At 41.8% G+C, this 24,569-nt stretch overlaps 2 protein-coding genes across 6 annotated transcripts in view; both read right to left on the bottom strand.

The window, feature by feature from the left end:
- The window catches only part of UGDH (UDP-glucose 6-dehydrogenase), a 33,647-nt gene extending 17,629 nt beyond the window's left edge, over window positions 1-16,018 (bottom strand). Inside the window, 5 exon segments of the mRNA XM_070757085.1 lie at window positions 895-1,092; window positions 1,548-1,748; window positions 4,223-4,324; window positions 6,806-6,974; window positions 15,970-16,018. Of these exon segments, the coding sequence (XP_070613186.1) occupies window positions 895-1,092; window positions 1,548-1,748; window positions 4,223-4,324; window positions 6,806-6,967 (663 nt within the window). The 5' untranslated portion in view covers window positions 6,968-6,974; window positions 15,970-16,018.
- Window positions 16,019-19,730: 3,712 nt separating this feature from the next.
- Window positions 19,731-24,569, bottom strand: part of SMIM14 (small integral membrane protein 14) — a 52,038-nt gene continuing 47,199 nt past the window's right edge. For all 5 annotated transcript variants that reach the window (XM_070757108.1, XM_070757109.1, XM_070757112.1 and 2 more), the window contains one exon: window positions 19,731-23,802. In XM_070757108.1, the coding sequence (XP_070613209.1) occupies window positions 23,770-23,802 (33 nt within the window). In that variant the 3' untranslated portion in view covers window positions 19,731-23,769. The remainder of the gene's footprint in view (window positions 23,803-24,569) is intronic.

Raw genomic sequence — 24,569 nt, 5'->3', positions numbered from 1 at the left:
CTCTGGATTCCAGCATCAAATGGCTTAATATAAAACACACAATTCAGTGTATTGTGGCTCAACTGAATACCTTTGATTATTGAACAATTCTGTGTAACCGCCGATATGTTTGGTTACACACTGTTACAAGTGATCCTCAATTTACAACCCCAGCTGAACCCCAAATCTATGTGTAAAAGCCGGGGTTGCCCAGTGGTTAGAATGCAGCACTGCAGGCTATTTCAGCTATCTGCCAGCTGTAGTTCAGCAGTTCAAATCTCACCACCGGCTCAAGGTTGACTCATACTTCCATCCTTCCGAGGTGGATCAAATGAGGACCCAGATTGTTGGGGGCAATAGGCTGATTCTTTAAACAGCTTAGAGAGGACTATAAAAGCAGTATGAAGTGGTATATAAGTCTAAACGCTGTTGCTATTGCTTGAGCACGGGGTTGGAGTAGAAGACCTCCAAGATCCCTTCCACAGGGTGTCCAGGGAGAAAGCATTTGGAAATTCCCTGATATCTCCCTGTAACTTGCGATCTAGTTAAGATGCGGCCGTAGATGGCGTCATACCAAATGGCTAAGCCATGGAGAAATATCAATAGCTGAGGAAGCAAGTTGTTGCCACAGTTATGCTCATTTTTGCTTGACTCTGCCAGGCAGCGCAATCCGTTGGGGTTTTTTTACATGATTTTTCCTGACTTTTAAACATTTTGATACCCTCTGCTTTTCTCCCCTGATTTATTCTGTTTTTTTCACAAATTCCCTGATAATTCCCCGAACTGCCAATTTCCCTGATAATTCCCTGTTTTCCAGGTTTGTTATTCTGTAATAACTTTAAACGAACACTAAATGAAAGACTGTAAACCCAGGACTGCCTGTGTTACCGTTCTACCTTCTCCTACGATACCAACCAGTTTGGAGAGCTCCGAAGACCACGTATTTGTCGTCAGGATCTTCTCTCTGGGCACCCACTGCTCATAGACAGCACTCAGCGCACGGACGGCTTTCTGCCCCTCGGGGGTCTCGTCTCCCCCTATCAAGACTCGGTCCGGATTCTTGAGGTCGTTGACGGCCGTGCCTTCCGCTAAGAATTCCGGATTGGACAAGACCTGCAGTGAGGGAACAAAGACAGTAGCGGGTTGCTAGCCGGAACGCGGCATGCTGCGCACCAGTAGTGATAATGGAGCTGTGCGTGTAGCTTTGTGTTGCCGGTGTGCGTGTGCGCCCAGCGAGATTTTGCTCCTGCGCATGCGCAGGCAGCAGAATCTCATGAGAGGACGCGTACGCGCGTGAGATTTTGGTGATTTTTTGTTTCCGCGCACGCTCGGAAGCAAAGAAATTGTTGAAATCTTGCACGCGCATTCCCTGGCGAGATTTTGCTTTTGCACATGCGCAGAAGCAAAATCTCGCTGGGACACATGCACACGCATGTGAGCGACACAGAGCTGTGCACGCATCACACCGGTAGCGGTGGTAAGTAGGAACCCCGCCTGAATAAAGACCGTTTTCCTGGTGCACAGACGAGAAATCCCATCGCTTCGGTTCCCAATTCCCAATATTTTACCTGCAGGTTTAAATTCGGTTTCATGTTGGCGTCAAATATCCGGCGGATACTCTCCGCGGCCCGCACGGGAACGGTGCTTTTCTCAGTCACAATTTTATAACCGTTGGAGTTTTGCACGATCCTTCTTGCGCAAGCCTCGATATACTTCAGGTCCGCCGCCCGGCCTTTCCCCATACCATAGGTCTTCGTTGGCGTATTAACCTAGGTTAAGAGATTGTTTTAAAGAGTAAAAACCTTTTACTTCCTGGGCTGTTTACCACCATGTAAATGATCCGGTTCGACTTTCAATCATTAAGAAAATCGCGATCTTATTTTTCTTAAGAGCTGGAGAAACATTTGATGTTTATTTTATTTATTTATTAGATTTGTATGCCGCCCCTCTCTGAAGACTCGGGGCGGAATACAAATGTGCATCACCCAGACTCCGAAAAGAGTTGGGCAGCTTATAAATTTCATAAATTAAATTAAATTCTTACTTGCGGGACCGCCTTCTGTTGCATGAGTACTAGAGACTGGTTAGGTCTCAAAGAATCGGCCTTCTCCAGGTCCTGTCAACTAAGCAATGTCGCTTGGCAGGGCCTAGGGGAAGAGCCTTCTCTGTGGGGGCCCTGGCCCTCTGGAATCATCTCCCCCCCCCTCGAGATTCGTACTGCCCTCAGCCTCCTTGCCTTCTATAAGTACTTGAAAACCCATCTATGCTGCTAGGTTTGGGGTCATTAGACCCTTGGTTCTGGCCGGCAAGTGCGAAGTATGCTTGTTGTTGAAAAGGAATGAATGATTTTAATGCTCCAGTGTTTTTATAGTTAATTATATTAATTGGATTTTAGACTTGATATTGTATACTGTTTTTATTATGTTGTGAGCTACCCAGAGGGGCGGCATACAAATCAGATAGATAGATAGATAGATAGATAGATAGATAGATAGATAGATAGATAGATAGATAGAGATAGATAGATAAGATAGATAAGATAGATAGATTAGATAGATAGATAGATTAGATAGATTAGATAGATAGATAGATAGATACATAGATACATAGAAAGCCAGATAGATAGATAGATAGATAGATAGATATAGATTAGATAGATAGATTAGATAGATAGATAGATAGATAGATAGATAGATACATACATACATACATACATAGATTACAGATAGATAGATAGATAGATAGATAGATAGATAGATAGATAGATAGATAAGAAAGATAGATAGATAGATAGATAGATTAGATAGATTAGATAGATAGATACATAGATACATAGAAAGCCAGATAGATAGATAGATAGATAGATAGATAGATAGATAGATAGATAGATAGATAGATAAGAAAGATAGATAGATACATACATACATACATACATACATAGATAGATAAATATATAGATTAGATAGATATATAGATTAGATAGATTAGATAGATTAGATAGATAGATAGATAGATAGAGAGAGAGATAGATAGAGAGATAGATTAGATAGATAGATTAGATAAATAGATAGATAGATAGATAGATAGATAGATAGATAGATACATACATACATACATACATACATACATACATACATACATACATAGATTACAGATAGATAGATAGATAGATAGATAGATAGATAGATAGATAGATTGATAGATAGATAGATAGATAGATAGATAGATTAGAAAGATAGATAGATAGATAGATAGATAGATTAGATAGATTAGATACATAGATACATAGAAAGCCAGATAGATAGATAGATAGATAGATAGATAGATAGATAGATAGATAGATAGATAGATAGATACATACATAGATACATACATAGATAGATAGATACATACATACATAGATACATACATAGATAGATACATACATACATACATAGATAGATAGATAGATAGATTAGATAGATATATAGATTAGATAGATTAGATAGATTAGATAGATTAGATAGATAGATAGAGAGATAGATAGAGAGATAGATTAGATAGATAGATTAGATAGATAGATAGATAGATACATACATAGATACATAGATAGATAGATAGATAGATAGATAGATAGATAGATAGAGAGATAGATAGAGAGATAGATTAGATAGATAGATAGATAGATAGATAGATAGATAGATAGATAGATAGATAGATAGATAGATAGATAGATAGATTTGAAGTCCTTCACTTTCTTGTGAGTGTTCCAAGGTTTGCCTAACCTTCTGGGTTAATTAATTGAAATATAAAGCAAATTATACTGTCGCCCTGCCTATTTAATTTACGAGCAGAGCACTTCATGAGAAAGGTGGGGCACAATGAATCACAAGTTGGAATTAAAGATTGCCGGGAGAAATATCAACAACCTCAGATATGCAGATGATACCACTTTAATGGCAGAAAGCAAAGAGGAACTAAAGAGCATTTTGATGAAGGTGAAGGAGGAGGGTGTAAAAGTTGTCTTAAAACTCAACATTAAGAAAACTAAGATCATGGGATCCACCCCTCTCAATTCCAGCAAATAGTTGAGGGGGGGGGATGGAGGTAGTGACAGATGGATTTGTCATGTTTGAGGAGCTGGGTCAGAACACCCATGAATTTAGAAGCTGGGTGAAAATATTACTGCTGCCCTTTCTGATTTACTGGTTTCCTCCCATTTCCCTCCGATCTGAACTTTTAAAAAGTAAAAATAATTACTTACTGAAATAAATACGAGATCAGCTTCTCTGATAGCATCATCAATGTTGGTGGAGAAGAAAAGATTCTTCCCTCGGCAAGATTCTACTACCTCTTTAAGTCCTGGCTGGAAAAACAACGACAAATAAAGCATTTTCGATGGGTAAGACCACTTCCTAGGGTCTACTTAAGGAAAGCAGAGGCAGATTAATCTCTGCAGGAAACAACGCTTGAAATTTGTGCGTGCCTCGTTGTTTCAAAAATATCTGCTCGGCTTATCTGCTTTGGTTTGTTTACTGAGGACAACTTCTAGGCCAGTAATGGCGAACCTATGGCCCGGGTACCACGCGGAGCCATATCTGCTGGCACGCGAGTCGTTAGCCTAGTCTACTTAAGGAAAGCAGAGGCAGTTTATTCTCTGCAGGAAACAACGCTTGAAATTTGTGCGTGCCTCGTTGTTTCAAAAATATCTGCTCTGCTTATCTGCTTAGGTTTGTTTACTGAGGACAACTTCTAGGCCAGTGATGGCGAACCTATGGCACGGGTACCATGCGGAGCCATATCTGCTGGCACGCGAGTCGTTAGCCTAGTCTACTTAAGGAAAGCAGAGGCAGTTTATTCTCTGCAGAAAACAACGCTTGAAATTTGTGCGTGCCTCGTGTTTCAAAAATATCTGCTCTGCTTATCTGCTTTGGTTTGTTTACTGAGGACAACTTCTAGGCCAGTGATGGCGAACCTATGGCACAGGTACCACGTGAAGCCATATCTGCTGGCACGCGAGTCGTTAGCCTAGCTCAGCTCCAATGTCAATGTGTGTGCCAGCCGGCTGATTTTTGAATCTCACAAAAAAATTTGGCTCTCTGGGAGGGTATTTTTGGCTTCCAGAGAGCATCCAGGGGGATGGGAGAGAGCGTTTTTACCCTCTTCCGGCTCCAGGAAAGCCTTTGGAGCCTGGGGAGGGAGAAACACGAGCCTACTGGGCCCACCAGAAGTTGAAAAACATCCGTTTCTGGCCTCCAGAAGGCCTCAAGGGGGCGGGGAAAGCTATTTTCACACTCCCCAGGCATTAAATTATGGGTGTGGGCACTTGCGCATGTGTGATAATGTGTGCACATGCTCTTTCGGCACTCGAGGGAAAAAAAGTTTGCCATCACTGTTCTAGGCATTTGGCCAAACTTCATGAGCTAATCAAAAACTAATTGCTATTCTATGATTTAAGACTTTCTGAACTTATGCCAACTGTTAATGACAATTAATTAACAGTTGGGTTTTGCAAAAAAATACTTAGGTTTGTGTGTGTGTGTTACCTCTACTTAGACCAGACCTGGGCAAGATGCGGCCCAAGGGCCGGATGCGGCCCACCCGCTGTCTGTGACCAGCCCGTGGAGATCGGTCCAATTTTCTAGATAAGAACCGAGTGTTCAAGATATATTATATAATATATAATTATATATATAATATGTAATATATAATATATAATATAATTATAATTTATAATATATAATTATAATTTATAATTATAATATAATTAACTCAGTTTTACCCAATAATTTCTGCCGCATGAATCCCAGCGACCAGTTAGGTCCCACAGAGTTGGCCTTCTCCGAGTCCCGTCGACTAAACAATGTCGTCTGGCCGGACCCAGGGGAAGAGCCTTCTCTGTGGCGGCCCCGACCCTCTGGAACCAACTCCCCCCGGAGATTAGGATTGCCCCCACCCTCCTTGCCTTTTGTAAACTCCTTAAAAACCCCTCTGCCATCAGGCATGGGGGAATTGAGACATCTCCCCCAGGCCTATATAGTTTATGCATGGTATGTTTGTGTGTAAAGGTGATTTAGATATTTTAAATATTAGATTTGTTATACATTGTTTTTATTATTGCTGTAAGCCGGCCCGAGTTTACGGAGAGGGGTGGCATACAAATCTAATAAATAAATAAAATAAATAAATATACAGTATTGGGTAGAACTGAGTTAATTATATAATTATATAATAATGAGCCGGGGTGGCGCAGCAGGTAGAGTGCTGTACTGCAGGCCACTGAAGCTGACTTGTAGATCTGAAGGTCAGCGGTTCAAATCTCATCACCGGCTCAAGGTGATGTCAGCCTTCCATCCTTCCGAGGTGGGTAAAATGAGGACCCAGATTGTGGGGGCAATAGCCTAGCTCTGTTAAAAAAAAGTGCTATTGCTAACATGTTGTAAGCCGCCCTGAGTCTAAGGAGAAGGGCGGCATAAAAATTGAATGAATGAATGAATGAATGAATGAATGAATGAATGAATGAATGAATAAATAAATAAATAAATAAGTGCGGCTCTCTAAAACCATCCCAATTTCTCATGCAGCCCTATGGCAAAATTAATTGCCCACCCTGGACTTAGACAGTTATTAGTAGTCATTTATTGATCAAAATAAGTTCGAACAAACAGTGTGTTTGCTACGTTCTTAGCTGGGGCAGAAGAGTTAGTCACTCTGGAACAGAACGTAAAAATGATTAACAACAAGAACGGCTTTCATAAGGATTGCAGAAATCCAGGCACGTGAAATACGGCATAAAAACAGACGGAACAAAAAAGTAAGGATGGAAAATATTACTGAGCCTCTATACCTCATAAATCGGAAGGATGTCAGAATTCCAGGCCCCAATCCGAGCTTCGTTAACATCAACCACGGTGACTTTAATTTTGGGGCACATGTGAGCAATAACGCTGCATGTTGGTCCACCAACATATCCAGCACCGATGCAGCATATTTTCTTAATTTCAAACATGACTGATCTGGTGAGAATTAGGAAATAAATTAGGGCGGCGTCAATTAGAATAGAATTTTAAAATAGAATAAAAACCGTATTGTCACGCATACTTTAAAATGAAATCTTGTTGCATTCAACTCTCAAAAGATTATCATTGCACATACACCCACATACACATATACAGTGTTCCCTCGCTTTTCGCGGGGGATGCGTTCCAAGACCGCCCGCGAAAGACGAATTTCCTCAAAGTAGAGATGCAGAAGTAAATACACTATTTTTGGCTATGAACAGTATCACAAGCCTTCCCTTAACACTTTAAACTCCTAAATTGCAATTTCCCATTCCCTTAGCAACCATTCAGATTATTACTCACCATGTTTATTTATTAAAGTTTATTAAAAAAAATATTTATTAAAGGCAGACGAAAGTTTGGCAATGACATATGACGTCATCGGGTGGGAAAAACCGTGGTATAGGGGAAAAACCCAAGAAGTATTTTTTAATTAATATTCTTGAAAAACCATGGCAGGGGTCGACAAAGTTGTTCAGAATCTAGGAGCCAGCCAAAAAATTTAGGAGCCAGAATTTTTTTTAAGCAAACTTGGTTTTTTGCCGAGTCTCCACCTGACATCGCTTTCACCCCCTCTGTCTCCTCCTTCCTCTCTCATCTCTTTCCTTCCTCTCCCTCCCTTTCTCTCTTTCCTTTCTCTCCCTTTCTGTCTATCCTTTCTATCTCTCACCCCTTCTCCCTCTTTCATTCCCTTTCTCTCCCTCCCTTTCTCTCTCATTCCTTTCTCTCCCTCTTTCCTTCCTATCTCTCTTTCTTTTTCTCCCTCCTTCATATCTTCTTTCTCTCCCCCTTCCTCCCTCTTTCCTTTCTCCCCCTCCCTTTCTCTTCCTTTTTCTCTATCCTTTCTACTTCTTACTCTTTCTTTCTCTCCCTCCTTCATTCAATTTTCTCTCCCTCCCTTTCTCTCCCTTTCTCTCTCTTTCCTTTCTCTCCCTCCCTTTCTCTTCCTTTTTCTCTATCCTTTCTACTTCTTACTCTTTCTTTCTCTCCCTCCTTCATTCAATTTTCTCTCCCCCCCTTCCTCCCTCTTTCCTTTTTCCCCCTCCCTTTCTCTTCCTTTTTCTCTATCCTTTCTGCTTCTTACTCTTTCTTTCTCTCCCTCCTTCATTCAATTTTCTCTCCCTCCCTTACTCTCTCTTTCCTTTCTCTCCCTCCCTTGTTCTCCCCTGGGGCTGCCTGTGCCTGCCCTGCACCACCCAACACGGACGGACAGCCCCCGGTCGTCGGTTCGTCGCCCCCCACCCCCCCACGGAGGGAGATCAGGCTGGCGAGGGCGGTAGAACTACGTCACCAGCCACTGGAGGGAGATCGGGCTGGCGGGGGCGGCGAATCCACCTCCCCAGCCGCGCGGAGGGAAATCCGGTAGGCGGGCGGGTGGCCGCGGCTCCCTGCGCGCCCCTGGAAAAGCGTACAGGGAACGGTGCCCGGGGCCGCTTTAGCCGCCCCCCCTCCCCCCGCCATCTCCCCGCGACTGCCTGTGCCGCTGCAGCCGCGCCCCCCCCCCCGCTCCCACCGCCAGTGCCCTCCCGCCGGGCAACCAAAGGACACTTGCCGATGACGATAGGGAACCTTCAGCTGGGCGGGCGCTGCCGTGCCGGTGCCTCCGACCTCCCGGTTCCTGCTCGATGCCGCGGTTTCTGGCGCTCTCCTGCTGGGCCCCAAAGAAGGAAGGCGGGAAAAAGGCGCGAAGAATGGAGGTCTCCTTCCTGCCTGCCTTCTTTGGGACCCAGCAGGAGAGCGCCAGAAACCGCGGCATCGGGCAGGAGCGGAGAGGTCAGAGGCACCGCAGCGCCCTTCTAGGCGCCAGACAACATTTTCTAGGCGCCACTGGCGACCAGGCGCCTGGGTTTGTCGAACCTTGAACCATGGTATATACTTTTCGCAAAGTTCGAACCCGCGAAAATCGAGGGAACACTGTACAGTATATCACAAAGAAACATCACAGTCTAGTTTGAATGTATACCTATACAGAGCAGTTCCTCAGATAGAAAGTCCATACAGAGAATGGTGTGGACAGTAGAGATTATAGAAAGCTCACTACAGAAAGCCCGTTATTCAGAAGACTACTTATAAGTGCTATGTGCTTAGAACTCAAAGCATTGTCCGAGACCCCACACCCACTTTACGGTCTGTTTCTGTTGCTCTCTTCTGGGAGGAGGTTTCAACGTATATCTAACAAGACCACAAACTTCTGTAATAGCTTTGTTCCCTAGGCCATCCACCTGGTAAACGCGCAAGATTTGTTTTTCTCACCATGTATATGTATGTGTCAGGAAAAAAGAAATGAAGTTGACTTGGTTAAGAAGCAGGCTGAAGTCATTATTTTGAGTTAAGAGACTTGGGTCTGCCATTAAAACAACAACAGAGTTGGAAGGGACCTTGGAGGTCTTCTAGTCCAACCCTCTGCTCAGGCAGGAAACCCTACACTACTTCAGACAAATGCTTATCCAGCATCTTGTTAAAAATTTCCAGTGTTGGAGCATTCACAACTTCTGGAGGCAAGTTGTTCCGCTGACTAATTGTTCTAACTGTCAGAAAATTTCTCCTTAGTTCTAAGTTGCTTCTCTCCTTCTTTAGTTTCCACCCATTGCTTCTTGTTCTACCCTCAGGTGCCTAGGAGAAAATTTGTCACCCTCTCGTTTGTGGCAACTTCTGAGATATTGGAAGACTGCTATCTGCCGCACGAATCCCAGCGACCAGTTAGGTCCCACAGAGTTGGCCTTCTCCGGGTCCCGTCAACTAAACAATGTCGTTTGGCGGGACCCAGGGGAAGAGCCTTCTCTGTGGCGGCCCCGACCCTTTGGAACCAACTCCCCCCAGAAATCAGAGTTGCCCCCACCCTCCTAGCCTTTCGTAAGCTCCTTAAAACCCACCTCTGTCTTCAGGCATGGGGGAATTGACATTTTCCCTCCCCCTAGGCTTATACAATTTATGTATGGTATGCTAGTATGTATGATTGGTTTCTAAATTGGGGTTTTATAAATTAATTAAATATTAGATTTGTTACATTGTATCATTATTGCTGTGAACCGCCCCGAGTCTGCGGAGAGGGGCGGCATACAAATCTGATAAATAAATAAATAAATAAATAAATAAATAAATAAATAAATAAATAAATCATGTCTCCCCTGGTCCTCCTTTTCATTAAACTAGCCATGCCCAGTTCCTGCAACCGTTCTTCATATGTTTTAGCCTCCAGTCTCCTAATCATCTTTGTTGCTCTTCTCTGCACTCTTTCTTGAAAAATAGAAAAGTACTGTGGGAATTGAGGAGGGGTGGTTGTATGAGAGGGAAAGATACGAGCCACAACACATTCTTTCCAGAGATTCAAGGTCATCCTTTGTTTAGCACCAGCCGGAAGTACAGGGGAGGATCGTGGACATTGAGAGAACTGGAGTGGTCCGTATGATGAACTTGTGGGTGTGGGGACAAGAGTTCGTTTTGGAGTGAGCAGCATATAAATGTGATCAATCAATCAATCAATCAATAAACCTTAAACTGGATGGAGAACTGTAAGAAAAGTTAGTATCGGGTTGACTACAATTTGTAACCAACATCGTTCTGTCAATAAATTGGAACTTGGAAGAAAGCAAAGGTTTGGACTCTTGATTTATTTTTCAGATGTTTTTTGCAACGCCGACAGCAGCATTTTGAGGAAAAAGTTTCTTGCAAACCAAGCCCAGAATTGGAAAGCGGTTAGTAAGGAGTCGCCTCCCTTCCCCCAAGCCAGCTTATTTTTTTCTCTCCTTTTTCTTGCAAAATACAAGGAAGAAACGGTCTGAGAAGGGAGGAGTGGGGGATTGCCCAACTGAAGAACCCTCGGTCAACGGAATCTGTGTGGATTTCAACACTGGTTTGGCCTGGTGGATTAGACATTCTTGCAGCTGATTAATCCCTTCAAATGGCAAACATTCCTCAGTTTTCTTCAAGGAAGTGAAACGGAGGGCTGACAGGATCAGATTTAAACACCCTCCTGGGCAAAATTTTAAGCAGGATTCATTTACTGTGGCGGAATGGAGTTGGAAGGGACCTTGGAGGTCTTCTAGTCTAACCCCTGCTCAAAAAGGAGATCCTATACCAATGATGGCAAACCTTTTTTTGCGCGGGTGCCAAAAGGGTGGGCACGCATGAAGTAAAATCTCGTGAGGGGATGCGCGAGAGATTTCGGCCATTTTTTTGCGTCCGCGCATGTGGAAGAGCAAAAGATTGCCAAAATCTCCCTCGCACGCGTAGCCTCTTGCGAGATTTTGCTTCTTGCGCATGGACAAAAGCAAAATCTTGCGAAGGGATGCGCGAGATAGATTTTTGATTTTTTTTTAAGCTTCCGCGCATGCGCAGAAGCAAAGACTGGCAAAATCTCTCATCAGATTTCACTTCCTGCACATGCACAGAAGCAAAATCTCATGAGGGGACGCACGAGAGAGATTCAGGCATTTTTTTTTGCTTCCGCACATATGCAGAAGCAAAGACTGCTGAGATCTCTCTCGCACGCATATCCTCTCGTGAGATTTTGCTTCCTGAGCATGCACAGAATCAAAACGTCGGGAGGGGATGCGCAAAAGAATTTCGGCAAACTTTTTTGCTTCCGCGCATGCACAGAAGCAAAAAAATCAGGGAAATCTCTCTCATGCCTGCAGAAGCAAAATATCACTGGGATGCGTGCGCGAGCCAGAGACCCAAAGCTGCGCAGACAACTCCAGTTTTACTATTGGTGCAATGTCCTCATTCATACCTGTAGGAACCCGCTACTGGCCCAAAAGCATAATGCACTGCCCTCACCCCATGCATGCATGCACAATCGGTCCCACCACACATGCACTGAAGGCTCCGGACTTCTAGTAGGCTGGTTGGGCTACTTTCGCCCTCCCCAGGGTTCAGAAAGCCTTCAAAGCCTATGAATGCCAAAAAACATGCCCAACGGGCCTACCAGATTTCCTGAAGCCTGGGGAGGACAAAAAACAGCCCAATGGACCTAACTTCCGGTAGGCCCATTGGGCCCGTTTTTCGCCCTCCACAGGATTTGGAGGCTTTCCTGAAACCTGGGGAGGGTGAAAATGGCATCCCCCAACCTCCTGAAGGCCAAAAATCAGCTCACACGCACGCTGGAACAGACATAGTGGAACGACTCAGATTTTGCTAACCCACAACTTCTGGAGGCAAGTAGTTCCACTGATTAATTGTTAGGAAATTTCTCCTTTGGTTGCTTCTCTTCTTGATTAGTTTCCATCCATTGCTGCTTCTCCTGCTTTCAGGAGCATTGGAGAAGAGGTGGACCCCCTCCTCTTTGTGGCAGCCCCTGAAATATTAGGAAACTGCTATCATGTCTCCCCTAGTCCTTTTTTTCACTAGACTAGGAATATACAATTCCTGCTGCTGTTGTTCATGTTTTGGCCTCCACCCTTTAGTAATCTTTTGCTGCCTTTTCACTCCACAATTTCTAGTCTCAACTCCACTCAGAAAGGATTTCTGTGGATCACACTGGATTTACACCCCAGTAATCCCATCAATTTAACTGATTTGAAGATCACATTACAGTACTTCCTTTCGACCAAATTAAGTCACACAGCTTTTATTGTCTGCTGTTTAGCCACTTCTTAGAATGGCCAAAGCTGACCTAATCCAGCATTTTATATTCTATATACAGTGTTCCCTCAATTTTCGTGGGTTCGAACTTCGCGAAAAGTCTATACCACGGTTTTTCAAAAATATTAATGAAAAAAATACTTCGCGTGTTTTTCCCCTATACCATGGTTTTTCCCGCGCGATAACGTAATATGTCATCACCAAACTTTCATCCACCTTTAATAAATATTTTTTTAAATAAACTTTAATAAATAAACATGGTGAGTAATAATCTAAATGGTTGCTAAGGGAATTGGAAATTGTAATTTAGGGGTTTAAAGTGTTAAGGGAAGGCTTGTGATAACTGTTCATAGCCAAAAATAGTGTATTTACTTCCGCATCTCTACTTTGCGGAAATTCGAACGCATCCCCCGCGAAAATCGAGGGAACACTGTACTGGTACGTACTTTCCCAATCAAATGGTTCTGGATTTGGGATTGAAATCAGCATTGAAATCAGGATTTGTCAATCAAAACTCAGAAGCTCTGAAATACAGTACTTATTTCTTTGCAGCAATCAACAGATAATCTAATAATGCTGATCAGCAGGAGTTTAAAAATGTTCAAATCATCCCATAAACTGCCTCAAAAACCAAAGGAAGGAGAAAAATGTTCTCCAGAGGTTAACGGGTTGCAACTTTTGCCTATGGTAAAGCAAAGTCTATTGGTCTTTGCTTTACCATAGCAAAGACCAATAGACATTTTAACATCTGGAAAGCAGCACTTTCAGGAAAGAAAGGACAAGTCCTTATATTTTTGGGAGATAGGAAGGAAAAAAGGCCACAAGGACATGGCTTGCCTTAACAGAGATCTTCAAAATTGGCAACTTTAAGACTTGTGGACTTCAACTCCCAAAATTCTGAGAGTTGAAGTCCAGAGTCTTAAAGTTGGCAAGTTTGGGGACCCCCACTTTATAGGTTGTCTTCTATTCTGCAAATATGATGCAGAAACGTACCCAATATGGTAAGAAATGAAGCAAAATCTCCTATTAAAGCAGGAATATAAATGTCTTCCTTTATAACTTTTTGAAATAAAGCATAGCAGGTCGACAATTGAATGATAAATCTTGATTTTAAGTGATCTCAATAACTCTTGGTCAATAAACATAGAAACATAGAAGACTGACGGCAGAAAAAGACCTCATGGTCCATCTAGTCTGCCCTTATATTACTTTCTGTATTTTATCTTAGGATGGATATGTTTATCCCAGGCATGTTTAAATTCAGTTACTGTGGATTTACCAACCACGTCTGCTGGAAGTTTGTTCCAAGGATCTACTATTCTTTCAGTAAAATAATATTTTCTCACGTTGCTTTTGATCTTTCCCCCAAATGGATAGATATTCATTGCGCTGGAATTAGACATCTGGCTTAAGGAAAAAAAATCTTCTTTGGCATTCAGTTATGCATTTCATTGCAGTCCAGCAATTCCCAAAAGCAAGCTTTATTTCAACATAAGTGAAGTACCGTATAATGGAGATCAATCTTAACTTTTCATCTATTTCAACTGCATGGGGGGAAAAATAGGGTTAATATTGTAGGGATTAGAAACACATTAGGGTGATTTCTCAGAATTCCTTTTATATTAATAATATAAATATAATATAAATTTTATCTTATAAATGTACAAATATAAATTTATCTTATGTTATATGTGTGTGTGTGTCTGTCATGTTTGTCACGCACACAACACACACACACACATATATATATATAACATTTATAATATTGTGTTTAATATAACCCTAATATTGTGTTTCTAATCTGTATAATATTAGCCCTATTTTTTCCAATGCAGTTGAAATAGAGGAAAAGTTAAGATTGCTCTCCTTTATACAGTACTTCACTTATGTTGAGATGTATATAAAATTACATCTATAAGAATATTTTTATGCAAGTTATAGAACGTTAGTAACAAACTACAAACCAGCTTAAATCCCAATTGTGCAATGGATTCAGACCTACACAATTTGCTTGAAAATACCATCCTAAATACATGGAAATAAATAAGATCCTTAAGATCGACTCGTCCAATCCCACAGGACTTGTTCCAAGAATTTTTTTAAAAATTACCTGAGCTGCCCTGAAAAGAAAAACCAGGATAGAAACTAGCGGTAGCAACGCTGTAGTTACTGATGCAATGATACGACAGATAATACGGTAAAAGAGTAATGCAGTGCTGAAAATGAATGAAGACGATATACATAGAGGACTTTAAAATAAAACTTTTGGACATTATAATAGATGACGGTAAAAAATAAGACTCTGGAAAGGAAGAACTGCATGCCAGAAGTCTTTCTGAACTCTACAATTAGCCAGGGAAATTAATTATTCCAGATTAAATAGATTGAATAATGCAGAATAAATTGGCTCATCCATTAGGTCTTATTAAGGGAAACCCCCTTTTTATAAATTCCCCTCCACATTTCCATCACTGGCTGGGAGACACAAAAAAAGCTCCCCAAATAAAGGGCCAATCCAGGGGGGATGGAGGGAAGCGTGGGAGAGAAAAGCATCCCTTCTGTGTGGTTTCTTGCAGCCTCTTGCCCCACATCGCAGGAAAAGAGGTTGAGGAGGGAGGGAGGCCCATCTCATTCGGAGGTTTTAAAATGAAAGGAAATAAGGGGGGTGAGGAGAACGAAAGAGAGGAAAGACCCACCTCAGCCAGAGAAACTGAGGAAAAGGGATATTTTAAAGAGGAAGAAAGGAAGAGGGAGAGAGAGAGAAATGAATGAAAGAAAAGGGAGAAAGAAAAAGAAAAAGAAAGGAAGGAAGGAAAGAAGGAAGGAAGGAAAGAAAAGGAATGAATGAATGAAAGAAGGAAAGGAGGGAAAGAAAAGGAAAGAAAAAAGAAAGAAGGGAAAGAAAAAGAATGAGTGAAAGGAGGGAAAGAAGAAAAGGAAAGAAAGAATGAAAGAAAGGAGGGAAAGAAAAAGAAAGAAAGAAAGAAAGAAAGACCCACCTCATTTCAGAGAAACTGGGGAAATAGGTTTTAAACGGGAAGGAAGGAAGGGGGAGAAAGAGAGAGAAAGAGAGAGATGAAAGAAAGAAAGAAAGAAAGAAAGAAAGAAAGACTCACCGCATTGAGAGAAACTGAGGAAATAGGCAGTTTTAACGAGGAAGGAATGAAAAAGCGGGTAGAGAAAGAGAGAGAGAAAGACCCACATCATTGAGAGAAACTGAGGAAAAAGGACGTTTTAAAGAGAAAGGAAGGAAGAAGCGAATAGAGAGAGAGAAAGAGAGATGGAGAGAAAGGGGGAAAGGGCCTCCCCCCTTCTTCCCCGCCACCCCACCCCAAGAGCCAGCCGCCCTCCCCCCTACTCCCACTACCTGAGGGGCGACTGAGGCGGGCCGGCGGAGGCGAGGCGGCGGGCGGGCGGGAGGCCGAGTGGGGCCGTCCCGCAGCGCTTCCAGGCTTTAAAGAGGCGCCTTCGTCGGGCGGGAGGAGCCGGCGCTGGTTTGGGCCTGCCCGCCCCTCTTCAGGATCGGAGGCCGGCCCAGGGCGAATTGCGACGCCGGAGACGGGTTGGGCCTGGAAGCGGGCGGGGAAGGCCGAGGGGTGGGTGGAGAGGGAGCCCATCCCTGCGTTGGCCGCCCGGCCGCCCATCGCCGCCTCCTCTTCCGCCGGAGGATGCCCAGCGCCGCCGCTGGCCGCGGGAAGGAAAGAAGGAATAGAGGGAGGGAAGGGAGAAAAGAAATAAGGGGGGAAGGGAAGGGAGGAATGGGGACGAAGTAAGGGGGGAGGGAACAGAAGGAGAAAGGGAAAGAGAGAAAGAAAGAAAGAGAAGTAAAGAAAGGGAAGGAAGGAAGGGGAAGGGAAGAAAAGAAAGAAAAAGGAAGACGGAAGAGAAAGAAAAGAACAGAAAAAGAAAGAAAAGGAGAAGGAAGTAAAGAAAGGAAAGGAAGATAGGGAGAGGGAAGAAAAGAAAGAAAAAGGAAGACAAAAGCAAAAGAAAAGAACAGAAAAAGAAAAAAGAGAAGGGAAGTAAAGAAAGAAAGGAAAGGAAGGAAGGAAGGGAAAAGGGAGAGAGGAAAGGAAGGAAAGAGAAGGAGGGAGCAAAGAAAGCCCGAGAAACTGAGGAAACAGTTTCAAGAGGAAAGAAGGAAGAAGCGGGTAGAAAAAGAGAGAGGAAGGAAAGAAAGAGGGAGAAAAGGGAGGGGGGATGGTCAAGGAAGGATACAGAAGGGGAAGAAAATGAGAATGGGCAAGGGAGGGAGGGGGAAATAGAGAAAGAAGAAAAGAAGGAAAAGGAGGGAGAGAAGATGGAGGAAGAAAAAAGGAGCAAAAGAGAAGGAGGAGGAAGAAAAGGAGAATGGAGGAGGGAGGGAAGGAAGGGGAAAATGGGGAGAGGAAGAAGAAAAGAGAAGGAGGAAGAGAGGGAAAGGAGAGAAATGAAGGGAGGAAAAGAGGGAGAGAAGAGGAAAGAGAAAGGTGTTAGGAGAAACAAAAGGGAGGAAGGGTGGACAGACAAGGAAGAATGCAGAAGGAGGAAGAAAAGGAGACTGGACGAGGGAAAAAGGAAAGGCAGGATGGGAGGGAAGGAAGGAGGGCATGATAGAAGAAAGGAGAAAAATGAAGGGAGGAAAAAGAGAGAGAAGAGGAAGGGGAAAGGTGTTAGGAGCAACAAAATGGAGGGAAGGTGGACAGACAAGGAAAGAATGCAGAATAGAACAAATAGAATGCTGGCTGGGGAATTCTGGGAGTTGAAGTCCAAATATCTTCAAGTTGCCAAGGTTGGGAAACACTGGTCTAGACCACCCTAGGGACAGCCCGGGTTTCCACCACCCGGCTTAATGATCCTTTTCTAAGGCCTGGCTTCTCCCTACAGCTGCCACCCTTCCTCCGCCCAAGGTCCATAAGTTTGCATTGGAGGAGAAATTTCATTTTAGGCAAACCTGTTGCAGAGGAAACCTGTAGTAAACCTGTTGCAGAGGCTTCAACAGCTGAAGAGGCCTGCTGGCCGTTCCTCTCCAGAGCAGCTGCAGATAGCAGGCGAACCCCAAGCAAGAGGCGTAAAACGAAGTTCATTCCATAAACCATGGCTAATTCAAAGGCACTGCAAAGGTTGTCTTAACGCAAAACTTTTCAAGCATGTATAAGCTGGCAAGGAAATTACGTGAATGAGACGACATGAACGATATAGGAATGATATAAATGGTGTGCAGGGAAGGAAATGTGACCTTTGCAGGAAATAAGAGCAGGGGTGGCGCAGCAGGTAGAGTGCTGTACTGCAGGCCACTGAAGCTGACTGTAGATCTGAAGGTCAGCGGTTCAAATCTCATCACCGGCTCAAGGTTGACTCAGCCTTCCATCCTTCCGAGGTGGGTAAAATGAGGACCCGGATTGTGGGGGCAATATGCTGGCTCTGTTAAAAAGTGCTATTGCTAACATGTTGTAAGCCACCCTGAGTCTAAGAAGGGCGGCATAAAAATCGAATTAAATAAATAAATAAATAGATAAATAAATAAATGTGACATTATGGAAGATTTCTCTCTTCCATAATGTGTAGCAGAGGGTCCATTTATTGATGAAGCACGTGTGATTCTAGGCAGCTAACCATATGGAGTTGGGGGGGGGTATTTATATACAGTGGTACCTCTACTTATGAACTTTTCTAGATAAGAACCGGGTGTTCAAGATTTTTTGCCTCTTCTCAAGAACCATTTTTCACTTACAAACCCAAGTCTCCGAAACTATAACCAGAAAAGGCAGGGAGAAGCCTCTGTGGGGCCTCTCTAGGAATCTCCTTGGAGGAAACAGGCCTCCACCCTCCCTGTGGTTTCCCCAATCGCATGCATTATTTGCTTTTACATTGATTCCTATGGGGAAAATGGCTTCTTCTTACAAACTTTTCTACTTAAGAACCTGGTCATGGAACAAATTAAGTTCGTAAGTAGAGGTGCCACTGTACTTTTTATTTGGCTTTGCACTTGAGCTTCCTGTTCCTGTGCAAGAACCTGTCTTCTATTGGCTGTTGTCAGACTCCCATGGGGTCATGTAGGGGTCACGGCTAGCTCTATAGGCAAAGTGAAAATCCTAGGTGTTTGTCTGAGCTAAGTTTGATTGAAGTTCAAAGGGCAATAATTCCAATTATGGCTTAATGGCTTTGCCCCATGTTGGCTCTTTGATGAGGGATAATCAGACTTTGCTACAGGGATTACCAAATCTGCATTTTTAAATGCTGCACCAGCTTAGTATCTGCTTGGGGGCAAGGGCTCTGAATTTCTGTCTCCCTTAAGTTTTTTAATTTCTCTTTTAAGGGAAATATTTTATCCTGCCTTTTCTCCCCCAGATATGTAAATAAGTTTGACATTCCTCCCTGTAGGAAAGTGCAGGACACTTTTAATTACAATTTCAGAATACGAGGAAAATGCACAATTTAAAATGCAGTCTTGTATGTGCGTCCACCGATCACAACGCACCTGTGCAGTGTTCCCTCTAATTTTTTTTGGGGGGGGGGGCGGAAAAGTATAGTGTCTGAGTGGCAGTGCCTTAGGGACTGGGCGGCACAGAAATAATAAATAAACAAACAAACAAACAAACAAACAAATAAAAAACCCACCCTGTTTTGCCTCAGAGAATTTCAAAATAAAATACAGTACTGTACTGTGTGTCTATAACAGTGAGCTCATAATAGGGCAACTCTATCAATATCAAAATGCCACTTAAATAGTTGAGCTAGTTTCAAACTAGATTTTGATTTTCTTTCTCTCTTCCTTACTCCCATTCTTTTTCTTTCTCTTTTCCTTCCTCTCTTTTTTCTATCTGTTTCTCTCTCTTCCTCTCTTCCTCTCTCTCTCCTTCCCTCTTACTCTTTCCCTCTTGGCTTCTGGGCAGGTTTGGAAAATTCTGAGTTGATGATGATTTTTAAGTGAGCGATTGCTCACTGCTCAGCTTACAGGGAACTATGCACCTGTGTGTATATATATATATATGTGTGTGTGTGTGTGCTATTTTGAGAAATCCACAAGGGCTCAGGAAATGGTACAGTATATGTCAAAATAGCACATATTATTTTGGAGTGAAGCATTAGCAAAGGAGACCCATCTTCCCCCACACCAAGGCAAAATGACTGAGAAATAACAACATCCAGATTTTGAGAAGTTTATTAGTGGTTCTATTTGTAGAGATATTTTTTTTTAAAAAAAAAAGTGCATAGAACAAGCCCTTTATTTCACAGCAAATCTTGTAGTAAAGGATTATAACATGGCACAGATATTTGTGTTTGGCATAATTCAGACAATTTAAAGCACTAAAATCCATCACAGTATTATCAATCTTTTTTGTGCGCGAGAATTATATCTAAACTAAGGCAGAAAGAGCTGTTGCAGTTTATATGTGAATGTGAAATGGCGATTCCGACACTTAAAACTTTAAACATTAAATGCTGTAGAAATTCACTAAGTAGAAAAACTATGTTTAGGGGTTTTTTTCTCAGTTTGATTGGTAACAGAGGTTGGGGTTATATAAAAGCTGCAATGTCAAAAAAAGAATTTCAAGAGTGATTTCCAAATTCTGCTAACCCATCATCCCATAAATCAGCTTTCTAAAGTCTTGAAAACAAGTCGTAGTCTTCTATTTTATGTCAAGCTTGTTCACTTTAAGGTAGAAAAAAAAAATTAATAAAAACCGATCTATGGGCTGAAAATTTAGTTTGTCCAGTAGTGAACTTTTAACCCAAAGCAGATAATTTCTATGGCTTTGTTTCATGGTCTGGCTCCATAAAACGACACTCGAGTTTCCTTCTGAGAGTTTCAATTTCTCCCAGTTTTATACAGAGGCAGGAGTGGGAGCATCTAATTGGCCAATAGTTGCTAATGAACAAGCTGTGCATTAATTCACATTTTGCTTCTTCCGTCCAATTGTTTATATCAACAAATTCTTGAGAACAAAATAAAACTAGACCACTGTCATTCAGCCCCAAGAATTATAACTGCATCACATTTTTAGAGCTGTTCTACCAACTTTATAAAGGAGAATTTCACGAGGCCGATAAATACGAACAGACTTGCCTGAAAGGCAACAAAACCACCATTTATTTTTTTTTAAAAAAAAATTGAAATACAGAAAGGTTCCATTTTAGGAGGGATCGTGAAATTCTCCAAGCACACTGCTAAAATTCTTAAAACAATTCCCAATAATCCTTTCATGTTTTCCCTGGCAAAAGAATGGATCTAAAAACAGCATTTTATGAACAAATGTTGGGACAGATAACTAAGTTGTTCCCATATTGGTATTAATACAAACGGTAGATTCATTCCTTGAAATAAATTGACCAAATGCAACTATCAATGGGTGGATCTGTTGCCTAAGCTTGCTGAGATGTGAAAAAAACAGAAAATTTTAAAGTGTATGTCCTTAATCCTTGCACAAGTTAATGAATTAGGTTTAGTTACAGTATTGGTTGAAATACATTTTCCATCCTTCAAATCCAGTAAGAATTGGATTTCAGATTCAGGGACATTCAAAAGTAACTTGAATAGCAAATTCTACCTGCCTATAACTTGCACCTCCCATCTTGCAAGCAATAGGTTTCTCAACAACTCACTGCCTTCGTCAAGTTTCCCTACCAATATTTTTGCCAGGGTGGTGGTTGAATGAAATGGAATGGAAAAGTGATGTCCAATGACCTTATTATATTTGTCACATTGATCTTGTGGCTCTCCTCTAAGGATTAAAGGTAACCCACAGAAATCTACCTTTCAGTTTGTTTCACAGCCACCACCTTGCTGGAATAGGTTGACTCCAAAGTCACCAGTGAATTTCTGGGGCTAATGCTCAGGTTCCGGTCCACCTTACTAAACTATTTGGATCCAACAAAAGACATTGAAATGTTAAGGCTTATCTAATGGTACAGCTGGATGACTCTTCTTTTTTGCTGTTTCGTTTTGAAATCTTAAGGCCCAATAATTTTTTTTTAAAAAACACACCATAGGCTTGTCAAAATGAAGTTGGCGAGTTGGAGAAAAATTTTGGTGTGTTTTTTGAAAGCGGTTGAGAAAAACCGGCAGGATTCCTCGCAGCATTAAAGATGCAATGTTGTTAGGCATGCTTACTTGGCAGTAGCTCTCACTGAGCGGATCAACAGACTAAACTTGGGATGTGGCTGCATGACGGTTCTGCAATTTTTAAAAATACAGAACGATTGCATAAGTTTACACTGGACGTGTATTCACCTTGCATTGTCCTTGATAGTAATTTAAGGATTTTTTTAAAAATACAGTGGGAAGACTACCTTAATGTACAAGAAGATAAATTTCCACAAGGCTTCATTTTCCTTGGCTGCTGGGCACATTATCTCGCCAAAGGGCTAGTTTGAAGAAGCCAAACAATGGTAGTATCAGCCTTCAAGCCATTTTACATCTCACATTCTGTAGTGAACAGAATCACAGTTTGAACCAAGTTAAGACTGCAGATAGAACTGTGATTTTGAACTCGGGGGATTTTTGTAACCAATTCTGTTGCTTCATGATGCAGGTGATAACTTTTAATCATGGGAAATAACCTATTTGTAGAAGGCATTTGCAAAATAAATAAATAAATCCTACAAGTACGCTTGCAAATAGGGGTTAAATGTTTGCTTCCTGTATTTTAGGGAGAGACTTTAAGTAGCTGAAATGATTGGTAACACAGAACATTTAATTTTAAAAATGGCAATCGCTCAAGCAAACCTAAATATTTGGTGGGGTGGGGGGGTTAAATAGGCGAACTGTTGGCAATTGGCGGATACTCTTGTTCGATTTCCATTCATAAAAAGAAGAGTGTTTTTCAGTATGAAATTTCTCTCTGAGCCTTGGTTTAACACTAATTCATAGAGTTGGAAAAATATTAGAAAAGGGCCATAAAAGTTACTTGCACAAGTAAATCTTAGCCCAGGCCACACATTCCAGGAATGTAGTAATTTAATTTCAAGTGAAATTTCCTGGAATGGAATAATTCAATGTTTGTTTTTTAAAATGGAGCTTAAGGTTGTAGCAGTAGCGATTTAATTTACCGCGCTGCAAGAGTGGGCAGTCTTTTTGTAACAACGTAGAAGACATGAAGTTATCTCTGTGGACTTCAACTACCAGAATTCTGAGAGTTAAAAAAATTGCCAAAACTGATCATTTTTAGGAAAGGGGTAACATCAACAGGTCAAGCTTCATAGAAGCTTAACAGGCTGATTTTGCTTCTTATTTCTAACAGGCAGACCACTCAAAAATTTTGAGTTTGGGCAAATTCTGTGCTATGGCCTCATGATGCAAAGTTTTTGGTTGGGTCAATGTTCCATCAACATTTGAATAACATGTAAAAAAAATGTGTTAATCAAATGCAATCCAGAAGTTATTTTGGATTGCAGAAGCTTTTAAACAATTGCAGTGAAAGAGGCCACAACATTATGCTGTGGTTCTTTCAGGAAAATTGTTGTATAAGAGTGGAACTAGTTTTCTGTGTAATTTTTTTTAATTCAGGTTTTATTTGTTAATATCTTCCTTCATTCTTTCCTTCCTTCCTCTCTTACTTTCTCTTCCTTCCCCCTAAATAAAATGTTTCGTTGATAAAACTAGTTTACATCCGCTTTCATAATCTGAGGTCAGCCAGCCATTCTGAGGAATTGAAGTCCACACCTCAATTCTGGGGAACACCTCATAAAGTTGCCAAGATTGTAAACCTCTAATCTAGATTGTTGGATACTGCCAACTAGGAATATGACGTAATATTCAGCATGTGCGAAAGGCACTGATTGGAGAAGGCTGTAATACATGAACTTTTTGAAAATGGACATTCTAGACATTTTTGCGGATTTCCCCCTCAAAATGGGTGTACAAAGATTGGAGAAGAATTTACTGTAATTTTACATCTCTAAATAGATCGGAATAGAAAGTCTGAACAAGATCAACTGATTATCAATAGAGAGATTTAACTTTTTTTTCTTTAAATATTGTAGTGGACATATGTTCATCACCCATCCATGAAATGCTGTTACTTCCCATCACGTTAAGTTAATTCATTTAAATGTTGTTTAAGAAATAGAAAAAGAAAATGTATGTCCTATGTACAGAACAGGACCCTACTGTACAATGATAAGGAATGCTATGGTCTTTTGGTCACTGAAGATTAAACTTGTTGAGTTTTTTTCCCAGGAAACTTCAATCCACAGGTGGAGCTGGTGGGTCTTGTCCCTGTGTGTTGAGAATATATTGCATTAGAATGTGAATCTGAATGTTGGAAAAGAGAAAAGGGTTTTCCACTTAACAATTCTTCATACCTCTTTACAAATTCTTTTAATTTCAGGGAATAAAATAGGTTGCAGGTAGTGACAACCAACTGAGTCACCCAGCAGTCTTTCATGGCTAAGGCAGGATTAGAATTTGGGGTCTTGAACGCATGGTTTAAGTATAGGCCTATCCATACATATGGGAGGCAAGAGGAGGAATATACAGGGTGATAGGTGATGATGAGAAATTGTGAACGTAAAACAAGCAATGGGGGGGGGGGGGGGTCTTTGGAATAAATGCACGAGAAAGAGCAGGATAAAAAAACAATTGAAAATAGAGAAAAGGAAAAGGAAAAGAGCCGGGGTGGCGCAGCAGGTAGAGTGCTGTACTGCAGGCCACTGAAGCTGACTGTAGATCTGAAGGTCAGCAGTTCAAATCTCATCACCGGCTCAAGGTTGACTCAGCCTTCCATCCTTCCGAGGTGGGTAAAATGAGGACCCGGATTGTGGGGGCAATATGCTGAGTGTGTTAAAAAGTGCTATTGCTAACATGTTGTAAGCCACCCTGAGTTTAAGGAGAAGGGCAGCATAAAAAATCGAATAAATAAATAAATAAATAAATTACTGTATGAAAAAAGTCATATTTTTCATAGAGGGTGTTGTGGTTAGCTCTGGCCCTGCTCCTGCCCCAAGGACTGTGGAGGTGGGGGAGACATCCATATGCTGCAGGCC

The sequence above is a fragment of the Erythrolamprus reginae genome, chromosome 7, assembly GCF_031021105.1.
Source record: "Erythrolamprus reginae isolate rEryReg1 chromosome 7, rEryReg1.hap1, whole genome shotgun sequence".
NCBI classification, from domain to species: domain Eukaryota; kingdom Metazoa; phylum Chordata; class Lepidosauria; order Squamata; family Dipsadidae; genus Erythrolamprus; species Erythrolamprus reginae.
This window is presented reverse-complemented; position numbering and strand designations above follow the sequence as displayed.